The sequence below is a fragment of the Schistocerca piceifrons genome, chromosome 1, assembly GCF_021461385.2.
Source record: "Schistocerca piceifrons isolate TAMUIC-IGC-003096 chromosome 1, iqSchPice1.1, whole genome shotgun sequence".
In the NCBI taxonomy this organism is placed as follows: domain Eukaryota; kingdom Metazoa; phylum Arthropoda; class Insecta; order Orthoptera; family Acrididae; genus Schistocerca; species Schistocerca piceifrons.
In genome coordinates this window covers 835,168,398-835,188,150 of record NC_060138.1, presented here as the reverse complement: position 1 = coordinate 835,188,150, position 19,753 = coordinate 835,168,398, and the positions used below count along the sequence as shown (strand labels likewise).

Below are 19,753 nucleotides of genomic sequence, written 5' to 3'. Positions count from 1 at the left end.
TGCAGGCATTATTAGTAGAGACCTCAGACTTTTAGAAAATGATGCATTTATCAATAATGAAATACTGTCTGAAGAGAGGTGCCGGTCGAAGTGGCCGTGCGGTTCTAGGCGCTGCAGTCTGGAACCACGAGACCACTACGGTCGCAGGTTCGAATCCTGTCTCGGGCATGGATGTGTGTGCTGTCCTTAGGTTAGTTAGGTTTAACTAGTTCTAAGTTCTAGGGGACTAATGACCTCAGAAGTTGAGTCCCATAGTGCTCAGAGCCATTTGAAGCATTTCAAAGTGGTACAAAGACTGGCAACTTACTTTAAACATTCAGAAATGTGAAATATTGCACTTCACAAAATGAAAAACTGTACTGTCATGTGACTGCAATATCAGTGAGTCACAACTGGAATCAGTGTACAGATACTAAAGCCCACGTCACCTAGGATGGTGCTTTCGCGCATAAGGCGGAGAGGAAAGAAAGCGTGAGGGGGTGAGAACCGTGCATGCGCGGCAGCAGAGAATGGGCAAACAAAGTCCACATTACCGAACTGCATTGCTGCAGACCTACTAAATTTACCACAAACTCATAAGATACTACTCCCACCACTCTACAGAACCTAGAACTTAAACAGACGTGCAACACTCATGAATCTGTCCTCCAAAAGCTTCCTTCCCATGGAAGTATCAGTCTTTCTCTAAGGCCTACCTTTTGCTGCACTCCCTTAAGGACCTCTCCTTCTCCCAGTCCCTATGTGTAAACATTTCTTTACCTTTAATCATACCCATCACGCTCAATCCAAAACCAATACTGAGCCCTGCCTCGCTCAGTTTACTCTTCTGTTCATCCAGTTGTGATCCACCCTCAACTGGCCCCTAACCACAGCTGCAGAAAGAACAACCTAAAACTGACACAACCTTATAATCCTCCTTACTGACAAAGGTTCCTCCTCTGCGGTTGTGAAACCTAGGGATTATCTAGCAGTGGGACTCCACCAGCTCTCCCAGACTGTCCATCCCAGAACATCTCTGCTGTCTCTCTCTCTCTCTCTCTCTCTCTCTCTCTCTCGCTCTCTCTCTCTCCCTCCCTCTTCCCCCCCCCCCCTTTCACCACCAACACTTCCTCCCCTCCCACCTTCTACATGCTTCCTAAAGCTCACAAGCCTGACCACCAAAAAGACCGGGCTCCAGATGGACACATGGCACTACAATGTTCAGTGTATAGCCCTGACACATCGTACTGGATTTTCAGCAGCGATTTGTGTAGCAGTTAGCACCACAGTGACACAGCTACCTGCTACAAATTGGTTACTTCAAGGATAGCTTTGAGCCAGACGCCTTGTAGCATGCATTTCAATGGCCCCAAACCATCGCCATTTTCGACATCGGTGGTGTCAAGTGAGAGTTCATTAGAGGGCATGGTGGAGGTCTGTAGTGTTTTCTGATGAAAGCTGGTTCTGCTTCAGTACCAGTGGTGGCCATGTATTAGAAGCAGTTCAGTAGAGGGCCTGCAACAAATCTGTCTGACTGTGAGTGCAAGACACAATGAATCTACATCTGGAGTTATGGTCTGGGGTGTGGTGATTGAACCAGTTGTGCAGCCATTCATGAACAGCATTCCAGGGAGTGATTTCCAACAGGATAACACTTGCCCACATACTGATTTTGTAAGGACTTCCCATTGTCAACCAGTTTTATGAAACAGAATGTGAGCCCTTAGTGTAAGTAATGGAAATGAATGTTTTCAAAAGGACTGAATATAACGTGATAGGAGTCATCATGGCATAAGAGGAGTTTTTTTTTTTTATTTTTTCATCATAGAATTGAAAATTTATAATCTTATCATACATTTTATATGATTTCTTTTTTATTTGCCTTAGGTGCATCAGGTATTCCTCTAAAAGATTCATACGTGGAGCACCAATGTTACATGGCTTGAGATTTCTTAGAAATAACATATGGTTTATTGCGTATGAAGGTTTTGTCAGATTTGTAACGATGACTGTAGTCTGCATCTGCTGGTCTGGCAGGAAGTATAGGGTACTTCATAAAAGAACTGTGTAGCTGCTGTAGACATCTTAGAAGTTTCCCAAAACCAGGCTGAGACTAGAGAACACATTCAAATATCTTTTTAAAACTGAGGGTCAACAATATTAGTTTATAAATTGAGATTTATTCTTTACTTCCCACTCCACACAGTGGCTTGAGCACAGCCATTTTTGGTGCAGTTAATAAGGTAAGTGACAGGCTTTGAGATTTCTTTTAGCACGTCTTAGTGCCAGCACTAGGAATGCCATCCCATTCTGATGAATTTTATTCATTACTATGTGCAGTACCTTTTATTTTTCCTGTCCATTTATTTCCACAAATTCAAAATCAGTGCATTGTATGTGGCAGACTATTACCTTAACAAGTGTATTTATAAAATGAGTTTTAGGAAGCTCTTGACATGAATCATCTTCATGAGAGTTTGCGCCATGTTTGGATTCACTTAAAAATTTCTTAACTGTTAAAAATAAAGGTGCAAATTCTTTTACAAACCTTCATGAACTTTGCTTGAAGTCACATCCAAAACAAAGCTTTTATAGAAAGGAGTATATTCCAGTTTATTCATTTATGTGAAACATATACAATATGGTTTCTTTAAGTGGTATGAACAAAACTATTCCATTGAACAAGTTAACATCATTGTACAACATGTACCAATAGAACAAAAATAAAATTTCATTGCTATCCTTGCAATCTTATGTCAGCGTGAAACCTTCCCTTGTACCTATTATTGCAGGCTCTGCCTCCATTCGTGGAATTTTCCTGTCTGTTCACACACACAGGGTGAAACCTTCCCTTGTATCCATTATTGCAGGCTCTGCTTCCATTTGTGGAATTTTCCTGTCTCTGTTCAAACACACACACACACACACACACACACACACACACACACACACACACACACACGCCTAATATTCATCCTTAGGTGCCAGATGTACCTATTAGACCTCTCATTTATTGAAAAATTAATTTACTTTGTTTTTTCGTAAACAAAATGAAAACAGTACTGTAGATCGAATAACAGTATAAATATGTAGCATAAGAAGACCAGTAACACTATATTACACCTCATATGAAAGCAATGTTTTGCAGGTTAATGACAGCAGGTCGTGAAATCAATAAAGAGCTTGTGCTCAGTGACTTCTATAACAGACCAACAATAGTAACTAAGGAATTTGATGAAATTCTAATTGGAGCAGTCTCTCAAGAATGTCGCAAAGATGATGAAAATTTTGACAAAGAGGTGAGACATTAATATTTGTTGTTCTTTTACTTTCCAGTTACCTTTATAAACATAAAAACTGTCATTGCAGTTGTTATATGAATTTTGACAAGAATAATCCCACTAATGTTTAATAAAGTTATTTTTAATTGAGAACTGCAATATTTGATTTGATTTTCACCTATGATCTGCAGTCAAATGTGACTTTACAGTTTCAGATATATTTTTTTAAAAAATAACATTACTGCTCTTCAGATTAATAAGAATGTTTTTACTAAATTTTCAGTAAAAAAAAACCATCATCTTATGAAACACCCGGAAGTCACTTTAGCAGTCTGGAACCATATTTAATAATAATACAATTTTTTACACATTTGGCTAAGCTCACTTCTGTTTGGCATACTCATTCTGTATATAATACAACAGTGGTTGGTTTCCTACTTTCATGGTGGTTATGGCTTCTAAAACATCAGTTATATACATCATTATTTGCAATATGTGAGCCAAGGAACAATACACATACTGGTGAAACAAAGAGTTAGCAGTAGGTGCTCCAGATACAATAATAGTGAAATTGAGTGCTAGAAAAACAACCTGTAGGGTGTACAATAATAGTGTCATACAGAGAAAACCATTTTAAAACTACTTTAACCAAACAAAGAGTATCCTGTAGATGTATCCTGTGAACTTGCTATGTCTTTTACATACATCTACCATAAAATTCTGTTTTATGACAAAGATAGTTGCTACTCACCATAGAGTGGAGATGCTGAGTCTCAGATAGGCACAACAAAAGACTGTCAGAAAGTGAGATTTTGATGAACAAGACTTTTGTCAAAAATAGATAATATACACACACACACACACACACACACACACACACACACACACACACACACACTCTCACACAAATGCAACTCATGCACATATGACCATGGTCTCTGGCATCTGCAGCCAGAGACTAAGGTAATGTGTGTGTGTTTTGTCTGTTTTTGACAAAGACCTTGTTGCCTAAAAGCTCACTTTCTGACAGTCTTCTTGCTGTGCCTGTCTGCGACTTAGCATCTCTGCTATAAGGTGAGTAACAACTATCCTTTTCATAATGCTGTTACATTCCATTCTGGAATTTTCATTGTTTGTTAAAGTTCTATTTGGGAAACTAAAATGTTATGGCATTAATGGTGGCTCTCTTGCATGATTCCTTGGTATGAGTTTATCATAACTTTTCACACTGTAATTTCTACAGTCCTGCTTTTCAAACCCAAAACAGTTCTTTTTTAACTACAAGTGATGTGTAATGCTTGTGCCAGTAACTTACATTCTTGTAACAGTTCCTAAAATTCTGAATAATGTCTTAACTATAAAGGCTGTAGCATTGTGGTCCACAAGAATTAGTAAGACTATGTTTATCATAATTCCGTGATGACTCAGCTGACCTGTCCCACTGAAAGTTACTATATATGTGCTAATAACTTTCAGTTATTTCTAAGTTCAGTAAATAAATAAATAAACCTTAATGTCAATTAACCTGAAGACAGCCAACTGAAATATGGTGACATATTTGCTATATCATGACAGACATAGAACACAGCTCCAAAACTAAGTGTATGATAACATTAATTATGAGGCACAATAGCTGGTCAGTACTTATTTTCAAAAGACAAAATGTGTAATACTGCTGACAGACACATTTCAAAGTGAACCACTACCTAGCTTTCAGAACAAATATTTCCTTCCTCTGGGATGAGAAGGACATGAGATCACTCAGACCTCAGGATGAGAGAAATACACCTATAGTGAGAATGAGGGAAGACTAAGATTTTTTGGAAGGGATTGGTGGAAGGATGAGTTGCAGCCACATATGGAGTTTTTTTAACATAAGTCCTTTAAAGTAATATGAGGATTAAACAGGACTGGAGGAAAAGTATGTGGGGCTAATGCTTGGCTACAGTGAGAGCATGTTTTCAGAAAAACTGCAGGTACTGAAATAGAGGCTCAGGCAAAATAATATGATTATTGTAAAAGTATGAAATGACTTGGACATTAGTGCAAGGGGATTGGTATTTGTATGTGGACTAATGGAATGCTGAAAGAGTGTTCAGAAAGTAACAGAAAAGAGATAGTCACAATTACACTTGAAAGATTATTAAATACACATATTCCAGTAATTTTATGATAATTAACTGAAACCCTCAGCTGCCGACAGGTGTTCTTGATATACCTCAATGCAGGCAGCTGAAAATGTGTGCCCCAACTAGGACTCGAACCCGGGATCTCCTGCTTACATGGCAGATGCTCTATCCATCTGAGCCACTGGGACACACATTTTCAGCTGTCCACATCGAGGTATATCAACAACACCTGTCGGCAGCTGAGGGTTTCAGTTAATTATCATTTATTCTAGAGAAGCTGCACAGTCAGCGATGGTTTTTGTTCTTTTGATAACAGTTACTGTCTTCATATACATAGTTAAAAGGCTACCTAGCCATTGACCTTCGTCTTTGCGAGTGCGCACAAGTTGCCCAAACTCTTACGGGAATCGTCACCTTAGTGTGCGCGAGTAATGAGTGGATGGGCAAGTATCTATTAGGGACATTATGTATGTAGATTGTGGACAGTTGGGAATGTGGGTCTCACGGGAAGCATGTACTCGGTGGCTCAGATGGATAGAGCGTAATTTTAGTCACTCATACAAGATGTATTACTCCTTCATTCTGAGACGCTCTTCAATCATTTAATTATGGTATGCTGATATCTTTTTCCTTCTTCAGCCAATAACACTGTAATAAAATTAATGCCCATCTAATGTGAGCTGTAAATTAATGCAGGCAGGACCACTATCCTTTCCACCCTTCCCACATTGCTATTCTGCCGTTCACTGAGCCTATATGTGTTCATCCCTAGACAGTCCCTGTTCCCAACTACTTACCTCATGGTTCATATCCCTGTAATAGACCTAGATGCAGTATGTGTCCCATACAGCCTCCCACCACTGCCTACTCCAGTCCGGTTACAAACATCACCTATCCCATCAAGTACAGGGCTACCTGTGAAACCAGGCATGTAATCTATAAGCTAAGCTGCAACCACAGTGGTACATTCTATGTGGGCATGACAATAACCTGCCCACTGTCCTTCCCACCCCTCCCAAGCTAGTATCCTGATGTCCACCTAGACCTAGATGCAAGACCTGTCCCGTACATTCTACCACCACCACACCACCAACTGCTCCAGTCTGGTTACAAACATCACCTATCCCATCAAAGGCAGGGCTGTCTGTGAAATCAGTCATGTAATTTACAGGCTACACTGCAACCACTTTGCTGCATTCTATGTAGTCATGCCAACCAACAAGCTGTCTGTTCACATGAATAGCCACCAACAAACTGTGATCAAGAAACAAGTTGACCACCCTGCTGCTGAGCATGCTGCCCAACATGACATCCTTCCTTTCAGTGACTGCTTCACAGCCTTTGCCAAATGGATCCTTCCCACCAAAACTAGCTTTTCTGAGTTGCACAGGTGGGACCTCTTCTTGCAATATATCCTACATTCCCATAACCCTCCTGGCCTCATCCTTCATTAGTTATTTTTCTCACCCATCCAGCCTCTTCCCCGTTCCCAGTCCACCACTGCACCCAGTCCTTTTTACTTCACTGCTCTTCTGCTACCCCTCCCCCCCACCCCCCCACCCCCCCACTACCCACCCCGACCACACCTCTCCCCGGCCCCCGTTTAACCTCCTGACTGCAACTAGCTGCCCTACCCTCTCTCCACCTTGTCCTTATGTGCTCCCTAGCAACACTTCACCGTCCCCCACCCCTACCCTGCTACCCTCCCCCTCCCCACCCCAGCCTCCTCCTTAACCCCTCCCCCCCCCCCCCCAAGTTGCCACTCCCACCATGCACTGCTGCTGTTGCTCGCAGTGTGGTCTGACCTGACAGAGGCTGCAGTCATGTGTGTGTGTGTGTGTGTGTGTGTGTGTGCGTGTGTGTGTGTGTGTGTGGTATATTTTTGACAAAGGCCTTATTCGCCGAAAGCTTATATTATGACAGTCTTTATTGTTGTGCCTATCTGCGACTCAGCATCTGCGCTTGTGGTGAGTAGCAGCTTGTTTGATATTATTATTATTATTATTATTATTATTCTTTCATCATAGTTTATACATATTTGAATAAAATTCATGAATTTATATAAGATTAAAAGATTGAGAAACTATATATTGTACATGTTTGATATGTTCAGTTTTTGATAGAAAATGAAAAGAGGGTTAGGTCAAATAAACAAACAAACAGTCCTAAAAACATTTTTCAAGAAAGAAATTAAAATTTTGAAAAGCAAAGAAATTCTAATCAGTTTTTTGACAGAATTTTGGAAGTGGCTAAGAATTAATGAAGTGGGAAGCATTTGCTCTGGTGCTTATTGGATTTTGATATATTATTGTAAATAAAATAATATTTGCTCACCGATTGCTTTAAGTCATTTCGGCATCATTTATGTAGCCACCAAAATGTGTACTGTAATACTTCTGTATTAAATATGTGCTCATAACTTACCATGAATATTCTTCTAGTATGAATTTTTCAATATTGTTTCAAGTTTTCTCTCTTCTACTATATATTTTAATATACATTTTACTTCATTTTAATCATTGACTTTGTATTTTATGTTGGTTATTAATGAGAACTCATATATGATGTAAACATTGTCGTCTTCCAAAATAATGAAATGTGTGCTAATTGCTCATTACAGATAGCTCATGAACTGTTCAGGGCAAATAGAACTACATTTGGCTTAAGTCTTCCTGCTATTGATATACAGAGAGCCAGAGATCATGGTGTGCCTTCCTACAATGAGCTTCGTAAATTGTGCGGACTTCCAAAAGCACTTGATTTTGATGACCTCTCTGACACTATGTCTCATACAGTAAGTGAAACATAAATTACATATATTTTTTTTATTTCATGTACATTTTACTACATCATGCTTAGAAACATTCAACTACTACTATTAGTTAATAAAATTAAAATATAAGTTAACTGCAGACCTAAAAACAAGTGCCAGTAATAAATATGAACTTATCAAACTCATTGTGGTACAATCAAAAAAACATTAGTGTATGGCAATAAATCTGTATGTAACTTCAAAAGTAGATAGAAATTAATGGTTTTCACAGTTTAGGTTCAACATGGAAACAGAAACTATGACATGAGAAAGAATACTTGTTAGGTTTTACATTGTTAACTTATTATTAAATCATAACATACCAATACATCTATATTTCTAGCTTCATAAGAGTTAATGACATAGTTCTATGAGACCAAAAGCTATTGCTTAGTTGAAGAGTTTCTGGGATTACTCAGCACTGTATTAACACTAAGAAAATAAAAACAGATCCCAAAATTATGAGTAATCTTAAACAAAAGTAAGTCAGTGTATAAAATTGACTTTTGTGAACTGTGTACAGAGATTTACTTTCATTTAACATCACTCAAAAAATTACATTATAGCAGGCAATGCAAAAATAATTTTTGCACAAGTATTTTAAAAGTTTGATACATACTGAATTATGACACTAAATTAGTGTTTGTTAAGGAACTATACATTTTTATGTGGCATTTGCAAGAGTCTTTCAAATGGACTTCAGTGACAGAACAACATCTAATGGGAGAAATACATTTAACATTTTGCAACTATATTATGAAAAGGATAGATTGCTACTCACCGTAAAGATGACACATTGAGGGCATGATGAAAAGACTGTTACTTTTGACATGAGCCTTCTTTTGAGAGGAGGAAGACACACATTCCACAAGCAAGCACATCTCACACACACGTGACTGCTACCTCTAGCCACTCTGACCAAACTGCAACAGAAATGTGTTGAATGGGAGCAACAATATGGAGGGGTTGGGGAAGGAGCAGATATAGTAGGGCACAGGTGTGAGAAGAGGAACTAGCATTGCCAGGCAGAGCATGTAGGGACTAGAGAAGGCAGGACAGATCTGACAGATGCGGTGTCAGGAGGTTGTGGGGAAGGCTGAGAAGAGGGGAAAAATGGTGAGCAGAAAAGAGAGGAGTAACCAAGGGGAAAGAATCGATTGGTGGGTGCATTGGAAGAGAGCAGCACACAGTGACTGTGAGGGAGGCGAACTGTGAGGAAGTGACAGTACAGAATGTGCAGCAACAGTTGGTTGGAGGATGTAGAAACAGTAGATTACAGTAGGTTGATGCCGGGATGATTTTGGGAGTGGAGAATGTGCTGTAAGAATAACTCCCTTGTGCACAGTTCAGAAAATCTAGTGGTGGAGGGAGGATCCAAATGGCTCAAGTTGTGAAGCAGCTATAGAAATCAAGTGTGTTATGTACAGCTGCGTGTTTTGCCACAGTGTGGCCCACTTTGTTCTTGGCCAGAGTCTGGCAGTGTCCATTCATCCTGGACAGCTGTTTGCTAGTCATACTAAAATAAAAAGCTGAACAACAATTGCAGCAGAGCTGGTATATAACACAGCTGCTTTCACAGGTGGCCCCAGACTCTGATGGTGTAGAAGAAGCCAGTGACAGTACTGGAATAGGAAGTGCTGGGTAAGTGGACTTGGTAGGCCTTGCACCTGGGTCTTCCGTAGGGATATGATCCCTGTGGCAAGGTATTGGGATTGTAAATGGCACAGTTATGGACTGGGATGTTGTGGACTTTGGAATGTGACAGAACACTCTTTAGGAGGAGTGGGAAGGATCTTGAGCAGGGTGTTCCTAACTTTAGGGCATGATGATAGATAATCAAAGACCTGATGAAGGATGTGGTTCATCTGTTCCAGTCCAGGGTGGTGCTGGTTCTTGGGTGGTGGTGGGAAGGATTGGTGGGGTGTGGGGATAAGGCACAGGAAATCTGTATGCAGAGTAGACCTGGGGGATAGCATCTGTCTGAGAAAGCTTTTGTGAGTCCTTCAATATATTGCACTAGGGAGCTCCCATGACTGCAGATATATTGTCCCCTGGTGTCCACGTTGTATGAGAGGGATTTTGTGGTGTGGAAGGGTTGGCATGTGTCAAAATGTCCATGAGGAAAAATGGCCACCACCAAACTGTGGCCAAGAGCAAAGCAGACCACCCTGTGGCACAACACACAACTGTATTTAACACACATTGTTTCATTGGCTGCTTTACGACCCAGGCTAACTGGATCTTCCACTTTGCTACCATCTTTTCTGAACTGCACAGGTGGGAGTTATCCTTACAACACATTCTCTGCTCCCAAAATCATGCTGACCTCAACCTTCAGTAATCTACTGCCCCCATGCCCTCCACCCAACTGTTTCTGCGCCCTCTTTTCTGTCACGTCATCGTGATTCATCTCTCCTCAGAGTGCAACCAGTTTTCTGAGTACCATAACAACTCACCTGCACCTGGAATTTCAAAGCAGATGGGTGATGTAGGCAACTATGCTAACATTAGTTCATAGACACAAAAGACTTGGAGTCGATTGACAGAATCTAAATAGACTGCAGCTGACTGGGAGTGGAAAGTCTTTTTGACTGCATCATGTATTCTGCTTAGTTTTATAGATGAACTTCAGCATGTTTGATTGTAGAACAAACACTGTGCCATCACTGCTAGAGCACCAAAAAAATATGGTGATAATACTATGGCCTTTCTAATATTTTTGTCCTATTTTTTAGGAGAGTTAATACATGTCAGTAGTGCTCCTGACTGAATTGGGTTTGAATCTATCCTCAGATGTTTATATCACCTATTCATGTTCACCTGTTCATCATGACTGTCTTTCATGTAGACAATGTGATTTTTCCATAGGACATTGGACAATGTCACATGATCAGAGGTGCCAACAAAAGCTGGAAGAAATCTAAGCTAAACTGAGCATGGTTAATAGTGTGACTACAAAGGTTTCTGTGGTGTATCAGGTATCAGTGTAACAGAATCTTCAAGTGTTCCACCCTGCATAAAATTCCAGTGTGAGTGCAACATTTCAGAAAGGCTACTCTCTCTTTTCCTCTTCTAGTGAAGTGCAGGTGTGTCACAGTCTGTTTTCTTACTTATGTATCACCGATGGGCATTTAAATCTCGCAATGACTTCTCCATGACAGATTAACAGCTGCCTTGGCAATTCTTGATATAGCAGGCAACTTACATATACCACCCACTGCTGCCTCTACCATACTATGACTTCTGTGGCTTCTGTAGATGGGAGAACAGGAGTTTTCATCATGTATGGCAGTGGTGGGCAGAGAACATGAATTGTCTGCTACAGGTATCATGTCACTCATGTGATAAATAATTAAAACATTACATTTTAATGTAGTCATTAGGTTATTAAAATATTATTTATTGCAGTTGCTATTTTGACACATGGCCATTGTCAAGCATTGTGGAATATTGTAATCCACTCAGTAACATAGAGCTATCGCATGCTGGAACATAGTTCTCAGCAGTGTAAAAGCAAATGTATGTGGTCAAGTAAATTTATCCATTGTTCCATACACCATGCGATCACACATTATAAAGCTGGAAAAATAACAGTAGATATGGAAACACTTAAATCAAAATCTCATGTAGCAGGTATGTTAGATTGTGATCCACATGCCACACTTGCTACATTAGATTTTGAAGTAAGTGTTTAGCGTACCTACTGTTATTTCACCAGCTGTCTAACATGTGCTTGCACGATGTGTGTAAGAGTGGATTAATTTACACCACCACATGCATTTGCTTTTACACCAATGAGGACTATGTCTCAGTGTGTCACAGTTTTATGTAACTGAATGGGTTACAACATCCCACAATGCTTGACAATGACCATGTGAGGAAATTACAATAACAATAAATGATATTTTAACAGCTTAAAGTGAAACAACTTCATTTAAAAAAATTGTGGAGGATTTTGATCCAGTTCTAAACCTGCATTCATCCACTCATTCATTAGTGAACCTACCAACTTTGACAGCTTTATCAGTGCTCAACCACCTGGTGTTGCTGGTATGCAGTCTGATTCTCGCAGTTATGTATTCTGTAGACATCAGCCCTGGAACTGATTATTTAGAGTTGATAAAGCCACAATCATTTGTACCTTGTTCATTCATCTGCAGTCCACCTGTATGTGTTGTCCATGTCTGCTCATTAATATTTATATTTGTTAAACTAGTGCCTTGAACAAGAATATATATACTCTCCTGAATAAATATTAGACGTAAAACAGATTTTTCTTTTTGAAATTACACTTATTATGGCAGTTGAAGGTCCTTGTTTCTACAGGTTTGATACTCTTCACAGTTTATTACTAAAGTTCCTATGTCTTTCAAAAAATATAATACTTTTCATTGCTCACAAAAGTCTCTTGCTCTCAGACATAAAACACACACTCCTACATATCATCATTTTCTTTCTTTTTTTATTATTTATATGCCCTCTTAGCACTGATCTTTCTCTTCATGCCTCTCTGGCTAGTGTGCTGCCCTCTGTTGATCCATGTTGTACCTATTTTGTACACACTGTTTTGTTGTTGCATTCACAGTGTGTGCCTTCTTCATCTAGTCAGCCAGGCTCTGTGACGAAATATCATAAACAGAAAAATAGCAAACTTTACAATGTCAAACAATGGGAAATCCAGGATGAAATGTAGCAATACCAGAGAAGGAAAGTTGCTACTCACCATATAGTGGAGATGCTGAGTCACGATAGGCACAACAAAAAGATTCACACAATTATAGCTTTTGGCCATTAAGGCCTTTGTCAGCAGTAGACACACACACACACACACACACACACACACACACACACACATGCAAACGCAACTTGCATACACGTCTGCAGTCTCAGTGTGGCTTCAGATCTCTTAGACTGCAGACGTGTGTGCAAGATGCGTTTGCATGAGTGTGTGTGTGCGTGTGTGTATGTGTGTCTACTGCTGACAAAGGCCTTAATGGCCGGAAACTTTACCATGTAATATTTGTCTTCATACATACAGTCATCACTCACTCCCAAGGATGATAAATCTTGAATAATCATTACTGACCTCAGGGCAAAGTATTACCACTCACACACTTGGAAGGAATACCAGTGGGGTATATTCAACTATTTAGGGAGGTATATCAATATTATGGCCTCCAGTTCACAGATCAGTGGGTACTGCTAGTCATCACTGCAATAGCCGAAATCCAGTATGACAGTGGAGCTGCAGTTTCTGAAATCTAAGATGACAGTGGCAGGAAATTAAAAATATTGAAAGCAGTGGCTGCAAATTCAGAAATATCCAAAATAGTTATGTTGGGAAATTTGGCAATATCCAGTATGGTGGTGGTGGGAAATTCAAAAATATTGGGATTTTTTTATTTAAATATAAATCCGAGATTTTGGAACTAGCTCACTTATGCTTTCAACCCTTCTGACATTTCTATCCATGATGATGCCTGGTCGGAAAGTATCTAAATGGTCTGAATTTGGCACCATGTTCAAAAGTATGTGAATAACGTGAATTATTTATCAAACATCTGTGAAAATATTGACAATACTCCAATATTTCCATGTACCAAATGGCTGTATTATTTACGGAAAACACTACCATAAGCTTCATTTGAATTGGTACTACATTCAAAAGCATTCAATTATTTATCAAAAGTACGTATTGGTATTGACAATACTAGTATAACTAGGCACTTGTGGTCTAACTGTTGGTTAAACAGTGCTTGTCAATGAACTTAACTCAGTCATTGTATCACAACTGATGTAAGGTGTATCAGAGTCCCCAAATTAAATATTTTTACATTCAAATTATCAGCATTATTTATCAAAACTATGGAAGGGCACACACTCACTCACTCACACACACACACACACACACACACACACACACACACACACACACACACACAAAACATTCATGTCATCTTAAAATAACACGTTGATCAAGCTGTTCACCGTTCCTCCTTGGCCTAAATGAGATTATGATGCTGGTAGTTCAAAAATGATGGATTTATTATCAACAATGTGTAAGGAAACACACAATGTGTAAGTCTATGCTGCTATATATCTAAATTGTTTTATAAAAATCATGTTTAGCTGAAATAATGTGTCGGCTGCTGGAAGAGTGCAGTTATTGTATGAATTACATGATACACCTAAAATATGGCAGTGGACTCTCAAATTAAGTGTCACAATACTATTTCCACGTCTAAATTATCTTTATTATCATTATAAAAGAGTACAAATACAAGTGACTAAAGTAACATACTGAGCAGGCAGTTGAAACTTCATCCTAAACGTAAATGAGGCTATGCTCAAAAACAAGCTGACCAAGCATCAGCTTAGGGGGTATCAAAATAATGCACCAAGAATATAATAGTTACCAATAATGTTAGTGACTGAATAATATAGTTGTATTTTTATTACTTTTGAGGGTGGACACACCTGTGGTAGCATGTTTACCCACTGTCGCTGCATTTTGCTACAGTTTAACACAACAAATCATACTAAAGATGATCTCTGTTGATCAGACCTATAATACATTGCATCACTTAACTGTATATTTTTGTAATAAACAAATGTAACTTAATAACACACGAAATACAAAATGTATACACAATACGGCAAAGAAAATGATGGATGAAGTTGCACCTAGAGAGGCACTTCTGATATCTCAAAAATACTATCTTTCCACCAATATAAAATTATTTACCAAAATTTGTAAAGACTTGGAGTACAAAACATGCAGTTTGTTTATAATAATAAGCCAATATAAGTTTGCTTATCAAGATACTTAAAATTTTGAGTACAAAACACACATGACTTGTGTTTCTGCAGTACTGATGTAGCCTACAGGTTAAAGTGCACTTTTTGAGGTCTGATTGAAGCTGTTATAAACATCATTGGCATTTTGTGACCCCGCACTCAAGAGGTTCCTAGTGAGTGAGATAATGATGGTTGGTTGTTGTGGTAACTATCATTACCCTGATTATGGTGGCTATCATTACCCCAAATGCATGGTGTAGTACATACACCACAACATGACAAATGGTGTTAGTTACTGGATCTCAAATAGTGCTGTGACACAAGAAACTGGCAGTGTATGTGCCATAAGTTGCCAGCAGGTGTCAGCTACAGTATCTCAAACAGTATTATAATAACAGAAACTGACAGTGTATGTTTGTACCATTACTTGGGAGTGGGTGTCAGCCAAAGTCTCCCTTGTTTTATATTCAGTTAAAGATAAGCATCAAACAAAATCGTAACAAATTGGCCTATACATCATCATGTTACAGCAAAATTGTAACAAATTGCCCTGTATATTGCTATATTACAGCAAAACTGTAACAGATTACCCCATATACAGCAACTGTTACACGAAATTGTTACAAATTGTCTCTGTTATTGCAAAATTGTAATAAATTGCCCCGTACATCAATATCTGACAGCAAAATTGTAACAAATTTCTCCATAAATCAATATGATAAAGCAAACAAAGTAACAAATTACCCCATACATTGGTATCTTACAGCAAAATTGTAACTAACTGCCCCTGTTACAGCAAAATTGTAAGAAATTGTCACATACATCTATATGTTAAAGTAAAATTGTAGCAAGTTGCCCTATACATCACCAGTGGGAGTCAGCTACTGGTTCCTAAAACTGTATTCTACCATCAGAAGTTGACAATGTATGTAACAGTGGATGTCAGCTACTGGTTCTCAAATAGTATCCCAAGCATCAAACAAATGGCTCCTATACATCACCACTTTTCCATAAAATTGTAACAAATAGTAAAAAATATAACAAGTTCCCCATTCATCACCATTGTTACACAAAATTGTAACAGCTTAACCTTTATATCTCTAAGTAAGCAAGTGACACTTTTTCCAGCAGGTTGCGACTTGTTCCAACAAACAAAAGCAACTAGTCAGCAAGCTGAAACTTGTTGATGCTAGCAAGCGAAACACTTACTCAGATTCATGACATGACAGTGCATGTCAGTACCCTATCCATGACATCACAAACTATGTCCCCTTTACTATGACATCATCATGATGTCATGCATGAACCGCTGACCTTGACAGAATGATGTCACAATTCAAGATGGTAGAATACATGGTATCACTATGGCAGACAAAACAGCCAATCACAGCATAATATTTTACTGCTCATTAAAATGAAACAGGCACTCAATATGTAGCTACCATCTGGGATTGTGACATCACATGGTCAATGTCAACCCCTTTAAATCAAACTGTTATGATCTACTAGCTGTCACTGAGATGAAATCCTGTTAGTCGTGCAGCAAGTCATCATGGCTATGAGGGATGTGTTAAAACATTATACCAGACCAAGACTCAGACCCAGTCTCCTACCTCTTTCATATAGTACTCATAGAGTGTGGATCCTGTGCAGACTTTTGAATTCAGATCTCACAGAGACGAGAACACAGATCATCATGGCTATTGATCTTTAGTTTGATGACCTGAGTCTTACTTTAGAGATAATTTCTTATTTCTTTTGTTAATAGTGTTGGATAGAAGTTTTTTTCTAACTTCATTGTTTACATATATAATAATATTATGGGGGAACTTCAAAAAGTTAGATTCAAATTATTGTCACAGGGCCAATAACTATTATTGGGCACTACACAACACTTCAAAATAATACAGATACATGACACTGTTTTTCAATATAGTCACCAAGTCTCTGTAAACAGTGGTCAGAGCTATTTACTAATCATTTGATTTCTCGACAAGAGAAATCCACTTTTTGGCCACAGAGCCATTTGAGAACTGTTGTGTGAACACATTCTCTATTGGAAAATCTCTTTCCCTCAGATGTTATTTCAGTTTGCAAAAAGGAGGAAATCATATGGTACAATATCTGGACTTCTCGATGATCATCACCCATAACTATGTGAACTTGGTCAAATCGTTGGCACTATTTCACTAGGTCTGAATGCAACTTTGCATTTGGTCCATGTACCACCAGAATTTAACCATGAATCTGTGTACTTCACCTTTGGAGTATTATCCATACTGCAGCAAAACTGTGTCTTCAAGGACCCTGGAACACCTACTGTCCTCTGACAATGTGACACACTTGTTGCACAATGATCTTAATGTGAGATGACATGTGTAACTTGATTTCTAATATCCTTGTATATGACAAATGCTTTACTGTGCTCAAGTTACTTTTAAGGTTAAATTCTGCATAAAGGGTGATATTGTATATAACACTTCTTACTGGTTTCATATTGACAGAAAAAGTTTCTCTAGAGGTTCTAATAAAGGTGTGTGTCAATTATTTTCATAATTTATGTCTTTACTGAAGATCCAGTTCAACTGTATAATTTTTACTACAGCTAAGTAACATTTTTTTTTACAGTCAATTAAAAAATTGAGGAGTGCTTATAAACATGTAAATGATATAGATCCACTAGTTGGAGGAACAATGGAAGAAGGAATGCCTGGTGCGATTATGGGGCCCACATTTGTGTGCCTTGTAACCAAACAGTTCCTTTTAACACAGAGGTCAGACAGATTTTTCTACCTCAACAGAGATCAAGAACAGCCATTCAGTCCAGGTAAGTGTTGTTTTCTTAGTCGTGAACTGAACTTTATAAAATACAAGAAATACTGTTTCTAATCTTTTGTTATTTAGTATAGCTATCCAACCCTAATAATGGTGTAAGCAGTGCAACCATAATAATGGTGTAAGCAGGATAGTTTTATGCAATGTAATAATTGTGTGACATAGTTCTGATTAAGAAACAAATTTCAATACTGGACGACTGTATCTCTATCAAAACTTTGCACTCTATCAAAACTTTGCCCATCATATGACACTCACATTTATGTAGCTGTTTAAATTGTAAGTTTGGTAATTTTATTTTTAATCAAATTAAGTATATCAATATCATGACTGCAGTATTAATAGAATCTGATATCTGAACTTTTTTTTGTATCCAACAGTACTAAAGTTATGAAACACAGATGTAACACTGTGCAGAGTTAGTGGGAACTACATTCTATTGGACTAAATAAATACCAGTTCAATGGAATTCCGTAGGCTTGTTTTGAATAACTATAGATTCAATTTTAGTGGTTTTATATGCTTGTTTAGCAAACATATTGAAGAGTCCTCTTCACAGACCTCTACTGCCACATATCCGCACACCAGTTCATATTTCCCATTGATAACAATAAATGTTCAGTTTTGCAGGTACCTAGTTATGAATTAAAACCTGGAAATCATCCTCAATGAAAGTAAAAAATACTAATAATACTAAAAACAGAAAGAGAAATTACTTGCAGTATCCACAACATAAATGGTATGATCAGATCCACACTGGATATGTATATGACAGTGACTACAGCAGAAAATTCAATAATAAATAAAATAATTTACCTAGTATGTTATTGTTCACACATGCTTATTATTTTTGAAAAATACTATTACAAATGATTATCAACAATGCAGGAAAAGACAGATTGCTACTTATCATAAAGAAGACATGTCAAGTTGCAGACAGGCACAATTAAAAGACACTTACATATAGCTTTCGACCACAGCCTTCGTCACTGAAAGAGACACACACACACACCATTTACATACACACAAGGAAGCACATCTCATGCACACACGACTGCCAACTCCAGCATCTCAGTCTGGAATGCAACATCATGTGGAAGGCAAGCAGCAGTCGGTAGGGGGTGGGGACGGGGAAGGGATAGTAGTGTACAAGTGGGGTGAGAGATAAACACTGTCTGGTGGAATGTGCAGAGACTAGCCTGCCAACAGGCACAGTGCCAGGAGGTTGAGGGGCAGGGAGGTGTGGATAAAAGGAGCAAAAAAGGGGAGGAGTGGGGAAATATAGGCAGATGGCTGCAAATAAATGATATGGGAGATGAGAATGGGGAGGAGATGATAGGGCAGAGGTCATGGAAACTGTTGGGTGGAGGGTGTGGGGACAGTATGTTGCCATAGGTTGAGGCTGGGATAATTGTGGGAGCAGAGAATGTGTTGTAAGGATAACTTCCATCTGCACCATTCAGAAAAGCTGGTGTGGAGGGAAGGATCCATAGGTCTTGTGTGGTGAAGCAGCCATTGAAATCAAGTGTGTTACGTCTGGAATAGGAAGTGTAGGGTGGGTGGGCTGGGAAAGGGGTTGGGATTGGGATTGGCATAGGGATGGACTAGGATGTTGTGGTGCTTGGGTGGGCAATGGAACACCACTTTATAAGGGGTGGGAAGTATCTTGGGTAGGATGTCCCTCATTTCAGGACATGTTGATAGGTAAACAAAGCCTTGTTGAAGGATGTGTTCAGTTGTTTCGAGTCCGGGGTGGTACTGGTTGATGAAAAGGACACTCCTTTGTGGACTGGTTATTGGTTTGGTAGGAGGACGGGGTTGTGAGAGGAAATGGCATGGGAGATCTGTTTGCAGACTAGGTCTGGGGGATAGTGCCTGTCTGTAAAGTCTTTTGTGAGATCCTCAGCATACTGAGAAGG

At 38.8% G+C, this 19,753-nt stretch overlaps 1 protein-coding gene across 1 annotated transcript in view; it reads left to right on the top strand.

Moving 5' to 3' along the window:
- The window catches only part of LOC124775480 (peroxidase-like), a 42,778-nt gene that overhangs the window by 21,793 nt on the left and 1,232 nt on the right, over positions 1 to 19,753 (top strand). Inside the window, exons 4-6 of the mRNA XM_047250316.1 lie at positions 3,128 to 3,278; positions 8,010 to 8,183; positions 17,628 to 17,826. Coding sequence (XP_047106272.1) covers positions 3,128 to 3,278; positions 8,010 to 8,183; positions 17,628 to 17,826 — 524 coding nt within the window. The remainder of the gene's footprint in view (positions 1 to 3,127; positions 3,279 to 8,009; positions 8,184 to 17,627; positions 17,827 to 19,753) is intronic.